General features: G+C 41.1%; 1 protein-coding gene across 6 annotated transcripts in view; it reads left to right on the forward strand.

Annotated features, from left to right (window-relative positions):
* Positions 1 to 13,903, forward strand: part of CTNNA2 (catenin alpha 2) — a 1,142,650-nt gene that overhangs the window by 270,881 nt on the left and 857,866 nt on the right. For 5 of the 6 annotated variants that reach the window (XM_010593677.2, XM_003413708.3, XM_023552817.2 and 2 more), the window contains exon 6: positions 10,938 to 11,141. In XM_010593677.2, coding sequence (XP_010591979.1) covers positions 10,938 to 11,141 — 204 coding nt within the window. Of the gene's footprint in view, positions 1 to 10,937; positions 11,142 to 13,474; positions 13,494 to 13,903 lie in introns of all 6 variants that reach the window. The other variant, XM_023552816.2, reaches the window with a different exon arrangement.

The raw sequence follows: 13,903 nt of genomic DNA on the forward strand, positions 1-13,903 counted from the left end.
CATTTGAGAGAACAAGGCTCTCAGTGCTTAGGTGCTGGCATCAGAAAGACTCCTCAGCTTTTTTACTGCATGGTCTTCAACAAGTCACATACTCAGTCTGAACTCAGTCCATTTATAAAGTGAGAATTTCTCATTGGTTCACCAGGGACAGTGAAGTTGAGATTATGGGTTCCTGTTTTCCTCCTGCTTCTGTTTTTCCTCATGAGTTATGGGGTATTAGGTTTTGGAGGAAGATGAAGAGTTCTGCCTTACACATGTTACACTTGAGGCGATGGTAGGGGTCGAGCTGGCAATGCCCAATGTTAAGCTGTAGATGAGCTTGCAGGTCCTAAGAGGGTCAGAACAGGACGTAGAGCTTTGGTTTTCTTTTACAAGGAGGTGATGGCTATGGCATAGGGAGTGATTGAGCTCTCCAAGAAAGAAGGTATGAAAAGAATATCCAAGGGCAAGGAGAAGGACCTTGATAAATGCCTACTTATTGGGGGAAAGTCAAGGGGAAGAACTAGAGAATAGATCAGAGAGGGAGCCCTCAGAGGGATACAGAAAGAACTACAATAAAGGAGCTGCTTGTAAAACACGCCCCCAAAACCTAATGCCATCAAGTCAATTCAGACTCACAGCAAGCCTGTAGGACAGAGAAGAACTGCGCCATAGAGTTTCCAAGGAGCAGCTGGTAGATTTGAACTGTCAGCCTTCTGGTTAGCAGCCTTAGCTATTAGCCAGTGCACCACCGGGGCTCCTGTAAAACACAAAACCAAAAAAACCAAACCTGTTGCACTCGAGTTGATTCCAAATAAAAAGGGTTAATTTAAGGAATGAACAGTAAATGGTATTAAGTACTACACGGAGATCAAAGAGGGTGAAGATCAAATAAAAAGATGGCCAACAATGTCAGGCATGGGAGACAGCACATGGAAAATTAAGAAGAAACGTGATCATTTTTCAGCAAAAGAGTAAAGTTTGTTTTCTTCGTTTGACCCTTTAAAGACTCGATTGATTCAGTGTATCTTGGACATTTATTTTCTAATCAGTTCCAAATGGACAGCTAAAGATGATTACCTTTGCCCAGCTTTGCTGTGTCTTGTCTGAGCTTGAGGGTATGCTCACGAGATGCCCAACAGCAGCTCAGCACCACACGCCACCAGCTGCCGTTGAGTAGATTCCAACTCATGGCGTTCCCAGGTATGTCAGAGTAGAACTGTGCTCCCCAGAGTTTGTAATGGCTGGTGTTTCTGAAGGAGATCCCCAAACATTTCTTCTGAGGCACCACTGGGTGAACTTAAACCGCCAACCTTTCACTTAGTAGCCAAGCATGTTAATTGTTTGCACCACGCAGGGACTTCAATAACATATACAGATAATGGAATTAGGAAATAGGAAAAATGAAACTGGCTTCCACTAGTTTATATCATCCAGTGGGAACGAGCCAACACTGCACCCAGTTTATTTGTTACCGTTGGTAAGTCACTCTGTCTTCCTAAATACCAGTTTCTCCTGTAAGTGAAGTTAATGTATGCTTATAACAGTAAATACCTAAGGATAATTATCAAGTGTTATCTTTACCATTTATTTCAAATGAAACTAAATTATTTAATTAAAAATAATATCTTAAGGAGATAAATTGCATTAGTTTATTCTTAAGTATACACATACCTGAGAAGATGAACTTATCAATAAAATCCTATGCAATTTAAAAATTAAGGCAAATCTTAAATAGTGGTTAAAATTTTTTTGGTAGCTTCATAAAAAATAGATGATTAAAACTCAACATCCTTAGTATCTTCCATTCCAAATGCTACCCCAATTAGGTCAAGAGAAACTTTTTCATGTAAAGACAAAAAGATTCACATTGGGAACTTGGCACAGAATGAAAAAGATGAAAATGTATCTGCGGTAATTAATTATTGATATACTACAGGGAGAATAAGTGTTTAAAACTGAACAAATAACATGCATTTGATTTAGACACTTCGGTTAATATATAAAAATGCTCTTGATTTATGCTTTTATCTCAGGCTTCAGTCTTTAAAAGAAGTATTTAAAGCTCCCAGAGCCAGAATTACGATCGCGCCATATTGTCAGTAGGTGTCTGTCTTCCAGTTTGAGCTTTGAGTGCTATAAAATTCCTTTTTTTTCCTGTGTCTATCCGCATTTTGGAAACCGTGGTGGCTAGTGGTTAAGTGCTACAGCTGCTAACCAAGAGGTCGGCAGTTCAAATCCTCCAGGCGCTCCTTGGAAACTCTGGGATAGTTCTACTCTGTCCTATAGGGTCGCTGTTGAGTCTGAATCAACTCCATGGCAGTGGGTTTTTTGGTATCCACATTTTAATGCGAAACTGGGAGAGGCTACCCAGGGGATTACTAGTTGAATATTTTAAACTTTATTTTTTCAAGAATATTGTCTTGAAGCATTAATAAGTAGATGTTTCCAGGATTGTGTGTTTTAAGGATTGTATTTTTTTTTTTCACTGGTTTTGATATTTTGTATCAGTGCAGCAAGGCAATACAATACATAGAATAAAATCTTGAACAAACTTGGATCCCACAAGAGATCTCTGTGACATTCTGTGACCTAGAAGATTTCTGAAAGATCAGGGCAGTATGAAGCCCAGAGCTTAGTGTTGTTCTCGGCATGCTGAGTAATCTGTAGATTTCACCTAGGCTCCCTCCAGACCCCATGGCTTTTACTGCCTTCCTCGGGTAGCAAGAAGGACTCCAGAGAAAGGAAGGGAAAGGGTATGGTATCGGTGAGACATAAAACCACCCCAGCTGTACCCCAAGACAAAGCAAACAACACTTAAATATTCCAGTGTATGCTGGAGGGTGAGGATGATAATAAAGGTGCAAAAGAAAGGAAGTGAAGACATTCACACGTGGCTGCATATTCCTGGGGAAAGCTCAGAATACTTAAAGGAGAAAGATTTCCTCACTTAAACAAGCATTGCGATTTAGGTTTTCTGTTTTTTATTGCTTTCATTACTCCATATTAAAATGCCATGTTCCCTTAGAAGAATGAATGTGACTAATGTTACCTTCCTCTTTGGGATTCTTTTTTTTTTTTTTTGGAGATCTTTGAAATCTGAAAATGAATGACTGTATAAAGGCGTGTTGACATTTATTCTTTCTTCTGCTTGTTTGATTCGAAATAGTTATGTTAGACAGCAGGCGGTGAGGAGCTGGTGTTTATGAGGAAAAACAGTGCAATTTATTATTTTCCTTACTTGCTACTTTGAACTATGAAAACCAAACCAAAACAAAAATCCCACTGCCATCCAGTCAATTCTGACTCATAGTGACCCTGTAGGACAGAGTGGAACTGCCCCATAGGGTTTCCAAGGCTGTAAATCTTTACAGAAGCTGACTGTCACATCTTTCTCCCATGGAGTAGCTGGTGAGTTCAAACCACGGACCTTTTGGTTAGCAGCCGAGTGCTTTAACTACTGCACCACCAGGGCTCCTTTGAAATTATGAAGGTAGTAAAAAATCCAGGACACATTTATAAAGTTGTCACTACCAACAACGGACACCACGGGACTTTCTCAGACCACCAGCAAATTGTCAAATCGTTCCATAGTTCATATCATCAAGTTGTGTTCCTCATTGTCTTTTTTCTGGCATTTTGAAAATTCCGTAGATACTTAAGATGACTAGGTAGTTCTCTAAAGGGTTTGGCTAACATTGACAACCGGAAAATCCAAAGTTGTAAGGGTAAGTAAGATTCCGCCTCCGCCTGTCTTTAACAAGCAGTTTCTTGGCTACTAAAGATGAGAGCATCACTGTTATCAGCTTTGTATTAAGAGTCTTGGGGAACTTAATCTGTGGATATAAAACCACTTCGTTAGTATTATGTGTATGCTAGAGCCTTTCCACTGACCTAACTCTAATTTAAAAAAAAACGCTATTATTATGACCCAGATCTTAGCGGGTATCCCAGTTGTTCTCAATGCCTGCTTTGAATGTAGTTAGATACAAACTCAGTTTTAAGGTGTTTAACTCCCAGCCACACGAAGACTAAGATATATTTGCTTCTTGATAGAAGAAAGGCATTATGATATCTGCTGACAGTTTGCAACAAGAGATGGGAGATTAAAAGTAGAGAGAAGTAGCATTTTTGTGCTTTTATCTCTGGTTATTATTCACTAAGGAGCCTGGTAGCATTGTGGTTAAGCGCTTGGCTGTTAACCAAAGGTCAGTGGTTTGAACCTACCAGCCACTCCACTGGAAAAAGATGTGGCAGTCTACTTCCATAAAGATTTCCGGTCTTGGAAACGCTCTGGGGAAGTTCTAATCTGTCCTACAGGGTCGCTGTGAGTCAGAATTGACTCAAGAGCAGTGCATTTGGTTTTGGTTGTTCACTGTTTTGGATACCTTCTTGAAATATGAAAGAGCCTTGTACTACTGCTACTTTAATTTCTGAAATGGGGAAATGCCTGTTGCATTAATTGGCTCATGGTGATTAGCATCATTCATTAGCATCATGCGTACACAACGATGCGCCAGGGAAGCAATGAAGTGTTGTAGCTCAGTGCACAGACTCTGGAGTAGACTGAATGCATCCCAGTTCCAGATCGCTGTTTGCTCTGAGTGTGAGCCTCAGCAGTTACTCATCTCTCTGGGCACATTCTTGCTATGTCTAGTTGACATCTAGGTGTGCTTTTTGTGTGTGTGTTGTTTTGTTTCGGTTTGTGATTCTTGCTATTGTAAATCAGGTCTTTTATCTACATAGTCCTTGTATATATAAAGGCTATCAATTTTGAATATTAATATAAGCACCTTCATGAAGTTAAAAAATAATTCGTAGTTATTTTTCAATTGATTCTTTTTTTCCCCCAAATAAACAAATATAACATCCGCAAGCAATGTTGTTGTTGTTAGGAGCCCTTGAGCTGATTTTGACTCATAGCAACCCCATGTGACAGCGTAGAATGCCTCATAGGCTTTTCTAGGCTGTAAACGGAACAGACGATTTCAAAGGGCAGCTCAAGAAGACAAAGTATTATGATGACATGTGCAAAGACCTGGAGATAGAAAACCAAAAGGGAAGAACATGCTCAGCATTTTTCAAGCTGAAAGAACTGAAGAAGAAATTAAAGCCCTGAGTTGCAATACTGAAGGATTCTACGGGGAAAATATTAAATGAGCAGGAAACATCAAAAGAAGATGGAAGGAATACACAGAGTCACTATGCCAAAAGGAATTGGTTGATGTTCAGCCATTTCAGGAGGTAACATATGATCAGGAACCGATGGTACTGAAGGAAGAAGTTCAAGCTGCACTGAAGGCATTGGTGAAAAACAAGGCTCCAGGAATTGGCAGAATACCAACTGAGATGTTTCAACAAATGGATGCAGCTCTGGGAGTGCTCACTCATCTATGCCAAGAATTTGAAAGACAGCTACCTGGCCAACTGACTGGAAAAAAACCAAATCAAACCAAACCCATTGTGGTTGAGTCGATTTCGACTTATAGTGACCCTATTTTTATAGGACAGAGTAGAACTGCCCCATATGGTTTCCAAGGAGCGCCTGGTGGATTCAAACTGCCAACCTTTTGGTTCCCAGCTGTAGCTCTTAACCACTACTGGTGATCCTTGGATCCATGTCCTCTTCTGAATCTGGCTTGAATTTCTGGCAGTTCCCTGTTGATATACCGTTACAGCCACTTTTGAATGATCTTTAGTAAAATTTTGCTCGCATGTAATATTGAGGATATTGTTTGATAATTTCCACATTCAGTTGGATCACCTTTCTTGGGAATAGGCATAAATATGGATCTATTCCAGTCGGTTGGAAACCCTGGAGGTGTAGTGTTTCTCGTCAGAAATTACTGAGAGTTTTCTGTATGCTCTTTTTTCTACATATATTTTGCAATAATGTCTCAACTGCTTTCCAAATCTGCCTGTCGACTTTAGCAAAGACATCAGTGTTTGGGTCCATGTTTTCAAGCAACTGAAGCCCCTGATTTAGTTTAGAAAAAACTCAAGCTAATCCTTTCACTATAACAAATTTTGACAACTTCTCTTCTTCCTCTTCCATCTTGTTCAGCTCAACCTTGAATTTTTCAGTACCTTCAACATTGGCACTTCCTGCTTCTCTAGTTACATGCATGTTATGTAAGCCAAATCTGCATTTGAGGCAATAAAACCAGCCCTTTCTGGCATTGAAGTATTCATGGAAGTCTTGCTGTTCCTTCATGTTTTCAAAAAGGCTGTATGCTTTCATTAGAATCGTCAGTATACTCATAGCAATCCTCTTCTGGATTTGGTCCTCTACCCAAATCATCAACAACTTCTCCATCTCGTGGATTGGCCCTTGCCTCTTCTTAGTTAAAATTGTCAATTTTATGCCAATCACTCCTTTAACTACTTACAAAATCCTATTCTTAATGATTGTTGAAACGTCAAATGAGACAGTCCTTCCTCACGTTAGACAGTGAACCTCTTGAAGGAAAAGATTATTCAGTATATATTGTCAGACAGCCACAGTACCTGACACCCATTTATTGAATAAATGGCAGTACTCTGAATTAAGCATTAGAAAGACAACTTGGCCCAGATGACATAAAAGAGGACATTGTGACAGATGATCCTTATACCTTTATATTTGGTTGAGAATTTCAGTAAAAAATATGTTTTTATAACTTTGACTTATTAGGCCCTTTTCAAGTGAATGTGGGCAATTTGATACATTGGTAGTAACTCTGAGCTTAAAATCAAAGACATGGGTTCAAATCCCAGTGTTCCCTTTTACTAGATAAATGACCACTGGACATGGTCTAGCATTAGCTTCCTCTCCATCAAGATGGAGATAATAACCCCAAGGTCACAGAATTGTACACGTATCCAGCCACTGATGATATATTCCACTTCTCTCTGACAGAACTTCTGCTCCCTCCTATTGTATCGGGGCCTGCTTCAGACTTAACTCAAGGTCTCGTGACTATTGAAACTTTAGGTCTTTGTAGAGAGAGTGGGTGAGAGGTGAGATTTAAAACGATGCTTTTCTACCAATTAGAATGTACCATGAAGATGAATACAGGTCAATGTATTATTCCAGGAAGTAGTTTTCAACTATATGGTCTCCTGACTTATTTCAGGTTATAATTTCTACAAAGTTCAACACTGGAGAAAATGGAAGATCAATTATGTGGGGCTAGAGAGAGAGAAGGTTACAGCACTGACTTGATGGGAGAATAGGACCCTTGCCTTCTTTGCTTTGGGATGAATTATTAGGAAACCCTGGTGGTATAGTGGTTAAGTGCCACAGCTGCTAACCAAAAGGTCGTGGTTGGAATCCACCAGGCGCTCCTTGGAAACCCTATGGGGCAGTTCTACTCTGTCCTGTAGGGTCACTATGAGTCGGAATCGACTTGACGGCAATGGGTTTGATTTTTTTTTGGTCTTCATGGCAATGCTTCCCAACTGCCATCCATAAACTGGAAGAATGAACACGTTGAGCTTTTTTTTTTTTTTTTAAAGATGATAATGGGAGAAATAAACATGGTAAAATAAAATCATAAAGCTTAAAATAGTATGCAAGTCAAATAAAGAGAATGAATAGAGACAAGTTAAAAAGAAATTAAAGTAGGCTAAAAAAATAACATAGGAAAAAGGTGAAATAAGAAATGTAGGCCCACAAATTTAAAATGACAATGTAAAATGGAAGTAAAAGATGAAAGGGATAAGAAGATTAAAAAAGCTAGCTTTAAGAATGCGAACGGACATATTTAAAATGTAAAATCTCCTTGGACTAAAAGAGGGCAGCACAGTTGTGTCATCTCACACAGAAGCACACCTTTGCCATAAGAGCAGAGACAGGGCCCTTGCCCTTTCACTCATGGGTGCCGGCGCGTTGCCCACTTAAATATTCCCTCAGTGACCAGCGAAGGGGGTTTCCTCCTGGATGATGGTGATGCCGCCCTTTTTCGCCAGCAGAGGGCAAGCAAGGAGCAGCCGTGCGGAGCTGAGGCCAGGCTGAGCGCATGCGCAGGACACGAGGCCCCAGAGAGCCGAGCTCAGTCACTGTTTGCTGAATGTGGAAGGGCCTGGAAGCCTGCTGGAAAAGAGAACCTGCATGGGTGTGCTTGTTTGTTTGTTTTAATTACTCTCATATAGTGTAGAAGTCAGTATTTCTCCTCACTCCATTTTGGTATTCGTTCTTTGTGCACTTCTTGCTCAGGATTCAGCTCCAGGAGGGTATTTTTCTCTATTACTTTATCAACTTCGGCCACAAGTTTCATTTAGTTTAGTTTATTTTACATTTTCTCACCCTTTTCTCCTTTCCTAATACCTGTTTACCTGTTTGATGTGGCTAAACCAGACAAACCACTGCCCTGGCGTCAATTCCGACTCATAGCGACCCTATCGGACGGAGTAGAACTGCCCCATAGAGTTTCCAAGGAGCGCCTGGTGGATTTGAACTGCCTATCTTTTGGTTAGCAGCCCTAGCTCTTAACCACTACACCACCAGGATTTCCTTGATGTGGCTAGTTCTCCTAAAATGCACACATCTACCCACCTACACATACACACACAAAACCAAACCCCCCACTACTCATACATACAATCCGCACCCCACTCATAGACACACACGTCCTACACCCCACCCCCGCCTCGCCTTCCAGGAACACATGCGCACAGGCTGCCCTTCACCTTTAAGCCTTTTCTGTCTTCTTTGTGGCTTCTCCCCAGGACCTCTTCACATCTACCATTTGCAGTGCTCCCCATCTCCACCACAGTTACAGACTGAAATATTGTAATTTATCATTTCTTTTCCAGGGAGTTTTTTTTTTTTTTTTTTAAGCTTTCCTCTGTGATGTATAAATAATAAATAATTCCAGTAGACTTGATAGAGAGTGTGATTTTTATGCAGTTTTTCAGGCGGGTTCAGTGCAGTTACTTTCAGGACAACAGTGGGTCAAGGCATGTAGGGAACTCATTTGGCTGACACTGCAAAGCTTCTTGTCACATTTCCCAAAGTGTGTTCCTTGGGTTCCCATAGTCGAAGCATGCATTTCAAAGGAGGCCCTCTCTGCTAAAACAGGTTTGGGGAATGCTAAAGTAAACTGGCTCCTTTAATGCAGAATTCCTCAAAGCTTTTTATATAATTTGCTCAGAGCCAGGCAGTATTTCCAAAACATATTTGGTCAGGGAAACTTATTTTTTCATCAAACATTACACTCTCAGCTCAGCGCTCCATGGAAAATAATTTAGAAAATAATGTCTTAATGACAGGAGTACATTTGCCTCTGTGCTGCAGAGAAGCTTTTGCAGTTGCTCTTATTGAAGAGTTCAAATTCACCTCATATTTCCATCAAATTGGTACTTCTTTATATTCGTAGTCCAAATATATAGTAAAAAATGCATCGTATAGCCAATAGATGATTCTGGAGAGTCTCCTGAAATCTCAAAGCAAGTGAAATAATTTTTATTACATTTTATGCTAATTTTTTTTTTTTTTTTGTAAAGTAGTTCTTTGAAAATCAGTGATCTTTATAAGGAAGATTGTCTAATTCTATTTTGATTAGGTCTTTGTATAATCATAATACCAGTACCTAATGCATGTTACACGATCAAACAAACAAAATTATCATAAATGTGCCACTGGGAAAGAAGCAGAAAATGAGAGAAATGGGGGTTGGGAGGTGGGGTGAAAGAGGAGAGAGGAAAGAAGAGAAAGGAAATTCAAATGGATCCCACTAGGGGGAGTCACTGCAGACACAGCTGTGGCACAGATGGCAGGTGGAGCAGCAACACTTGTGCCTTCTTCTGGGCACCACACCTGTGATGATGGACCCTGTCTTATTACTGAGCTCTGTGTCTGATTTTTTGACAGGATTTGGAGGGTTGTGCACAATCCCAGACCACATGGGACAAAGTCTGAGTAGCACATTTCTGGGTTAATATGCCTTTCCAACCTCTTCCCAAGATATAAGAGAGTGCAAGTGTGGGGCGGTCCTTCATGCCAAAGTCGGCCACAGAATAGCTACCTTTTTTTTGCAAGACCTTGTGCGTCTGCCCCCTAAGCTTAAGAGGGTTGTTGTTGTTAGGTGCCGTCAGGTCAGTTCCGATTCATAGCAACCCTGTATACAACAGAAGGGAATGCTGCCTGGTCCTGTGCCATCCTCACAATCATTGTGATGTTTGAGCCTGTAAAGGCTGGTCCAGCTCCTGAATTTGAACTGTGTTTGCATCCACCTCTGGACATCTCCACCTACATGTGTCCAAACTCCTGAAAGTTAGGGATAAAATCTACACTTAAATTCTCTGTGATGCCTTTCCTCTGGGAATTACCTCAGTTTTCTCCTTATCCATCTTAATACCTCTGTAAGGGTACAGTCGTTTTAATTGTAATAAATCACACAACACACCCATGCATTATGAATTTTTTTTCTAAAACACTTCTTAAATAAAAGTATTAATTCCTAGTGGGAAATTAACCTGTGGTGAGTATGCCTGTTGAATGTTATCTGCCCAAGTTTCAAAACACACCTTCACAGGACTGTCCACTTCAGGTGAAGAGGGTCACAATGAATGCAGCCCTGTTGATTACATATTGTATTCTAGCTCTGGGATGCTAAAATCTTTCTGTAACCCCTAAAAGTGCTACAATGAAATGTGTTTTCCTTGAAGGCTATGTATTAAAAGAAATGCCAACCTAGTATCACAATTTGACTTGAAGATTCTTTGGTTGAGAAATCCTTTGCCAAGAACACGTTCTTCCCACAAGATGGGCTGTTTTCTCCCTGAAGATTAGATTTGGGGCGAAACACTTTACAAAAAGAGTTGCTACTTTGACAAGGCTACTTTACAATTTGTTTAACTAACCAGTTTCTTCTCCACGGAGAGTCTTGTCTCCACCTGAGTTATGGCCTGCTAACAAACCAGGGTGCAAAGGCAGGCGTCTCTTCTCCGCTAATTTTGAATTCTAATCCTTGCAGAACAAGATTATCCTCGACCCCATGACGTTCAGCGAGGCCCGGTTCCGGCCGTCCCTGGAGGAGAGGCTGGAGAGCATCATCAGTGGCGCGGCGCTGATGGCCGACTCGTCCTGCACGCGCGACGACCGGCGCGAGAGGATCGTGGCCGAGTGCAACGCGGTGCGGCAGGCGCTGCAGGACCTGCTCAGCGAGTACATGAATAACGTAAGTCCGGGGCGCTGCGCGCGCCTCTCCACCGGGCCGCGCCGCGCGCTGTGGCTCCTGGAAAAGCCTGCGCGGCCGGAAAAGGGGGCAGGTGTTCCCTGACGAGTGTCAGGTGTGACCAACCAATGGCTTTGGGAGCGGCTGTGTTCTGATTTCCTCTCAGAGTGCATTTTTTTAGTACGGAAGGGATTGTTGGAGAGTAAAATCTTAGCCACGCTTTGGCTTTTTGCTTGAGTGATTCTTAGTCACTTTAGTGGCTGGCGTTTGATGTCGGTGAGGCCTGAATTGGTAAAAAATAGATGATTGAGGGACTCAACCGAGAATGTAGAAAAGCCTCTCTTACGAAGAGGACTTCCAAAGCCCAGGTTATCTTCATCCATAAGAGGCATTAATCTAATGGGTTTTAAAGTGTTTGTATAGAGGTGGGAAAGTCTTAGCTGCAGTTATAGCTTAGAGGGATGTTATTGCTTGGTTGTGCATTGAGAAGCTCTTATGGGAATGATTCACCACCGTTTTCACGTAGGCACTAGTGGTATCTAGTTGTATTGTATTAGTGGTTATAGTTGTATTGGAAACCCTGGTGGCATATTAGTTGTATTGCAGCGTACACAATAGCCATCTTCTCCTCCAGTTACAAAATGTGATGGTTGTTCTATGCCTGAAAACTACCAGGAGGAGATGAGATCAATATTCTTGGTCTGAAAGGCACTGAATTAATTCTGTTGATTCGCTGCAATCATTCAGAGGAGGAGACGGTGTCGGTTCCCTGAGCTTGCAAAGCTTCCTCCTGTCCTGGACTCCTGGCTTTGGCAGAATTAAGCCTAAAGTAGAAAAATGTATTTTTTACATTACATGTTGAAAGAATATGCCAAATAGTAGGCAGGCAGGTCACGGGGCACTGCAGACCTGCTCACAACGTTGGAAGCACATGCTCTGTCCCGGCAGAATACCCCCAGGCAGTGCTGAGACCAGCAGCTCCCCAGTCCCTCCCTCCACGCTCCAGCTTCTTCTCCTTCCCACTTCTCCCACCTCTCAGGGACCTGCATCCAAGCAAGGAGCTGGCACTGGCGGTAACAGTTCTACTCCTGCCAGGCTCTCCAGAGAACTTTGATATAGAAAAGGAGGGGCCCAATCAGAGCGCCCTACCAAAAAAAAAAAAAGTTTCTTTTCTGTGACCCTTCAGATTCTTTGACTTTGGAAGATCTGCGCATTTTCAGCACACAAAGAATAAGGTGTGGATGGACACGTCACGGGATGCCCCACTGCTTACGAGAACTTCTGTGTAGGACCCTGGATGGCCAACACTGTGATTTTAGCTTACAGATACTATGTAGGGTCCAGCCAAAATGCTGATCACTGGTTTCTCAGACCCTGAGTAAATCTTTTGAATAGCAGATTTGTCAAACAAGGATGCTTATAAATCTGGGATTCTGGTTTTTTATTGTTAGTTTATAACAGAACAGCCACGGTCAAATTACTTGTATGTGGAATTTGGTTTTAGATTAAGGTATGCTGATATTTTTGATACCAATAAATAATTTTACCAAAGAAAGAAGGAGAAAATACAGAGATCACAATGATGGTTAAGATCTCAACACAAATAAATAAGAAATAATGTGTATTCCTGGCAAGAGAAATCACAGAATGTGATTAAAGAAGTGTTGATTGAGATGTGACATGCAATTTTCAGACTGGTGTCTAGAATCCTGTCAAGTGTAAACTGGTAGAGATTAGAAGAGCTGATAGATTTGTGTATTTCATTGACTCTAGGTGCTTGTTTTTCTGTTTACAACCTTGCGATGCAGGAATGTTTTATAATTTTATTGAAAACATGGTTTCTATTTTGACATGGTTTCAGATAATACCTCGGTGGGTATAGATTTTGCTTAAATTCTTTTCACATTAAACCATCAGACTCAAAACTTGAAATAAAACACCTTCTATTTGACTTTTATATAAACCGTATAAAATTTAGTTGGACTTCACACTTCTTTGGTGATTTCAAGGTAGAACTGGTTGCAACTATACCAGCTTCATAGTACTCAATTCTAACACCACAGAATCAATTTTGACATGGCATATATTAATATAAATACTCAAATACATCTATGCCTTGACTGAAAAGTCTTTAACAGCAACCAGCTGTGCCTGGATTGTCATATATGTATGTTTGACATATGTCTATACACACACACACACGTGTATGTACGTAGAGTGAAAGTGGGAGAGGGAGAGGAAGCTCTGGGAATAAAGGTATTAGTACATATCACCCTGAAGATTTTGTGCTATACTAGGCAATAACATTAGGATGAAGAAGTCATTAGACTGAGAAGAAAAGATTTGGAAAATGGCGTAACAGACGTTTATGGATTCTAAAAAATTCTTGTTCAATCCTTGATGAACACTCAGTTTGCAAAGCTCAAATGTAGCCAAGTTGTTCAAAAATCCTATACCTGCCAAGTGGTATGGGGGGAGAGGGTGATTGGTAGGCGCAGCCTTACAGTAAATGATTGGGAAAGGGTAGTCTGCATGGGACCTGGGCCACAGGTTAGCCACATGGGTGACACTGACCTATGGGAGCCAGTCGTGTGTTAGGTATTTCACAGATGTTTATGAAAATTATTGTATTTGTGTATAACTTGCAGAAGAAACAAAAATTGTACACTTGAAAGAAACTGTGGCATGAGCAGAAAAGGCTGGGTCAGCAGACACAGGTGGTAACAATTACAATTGCAGAGCGTGATCACGGTAGAAAAGACTGC

The sequence above is a fragment of the Loxodonta africana genome, chromosome 15, assembly GCF_030014295.1.
Source record: "Loxodonta africana isolate mLoxAfr1 chromosome 15, mLoxAfr1.hap2, whole genome shotgun sequence".
NCBI lineage: Eukaryota > Metazoa > Chordata > Mammalia > Proboscidea > Elephantidae > Loxodonta > Loxodonta africana.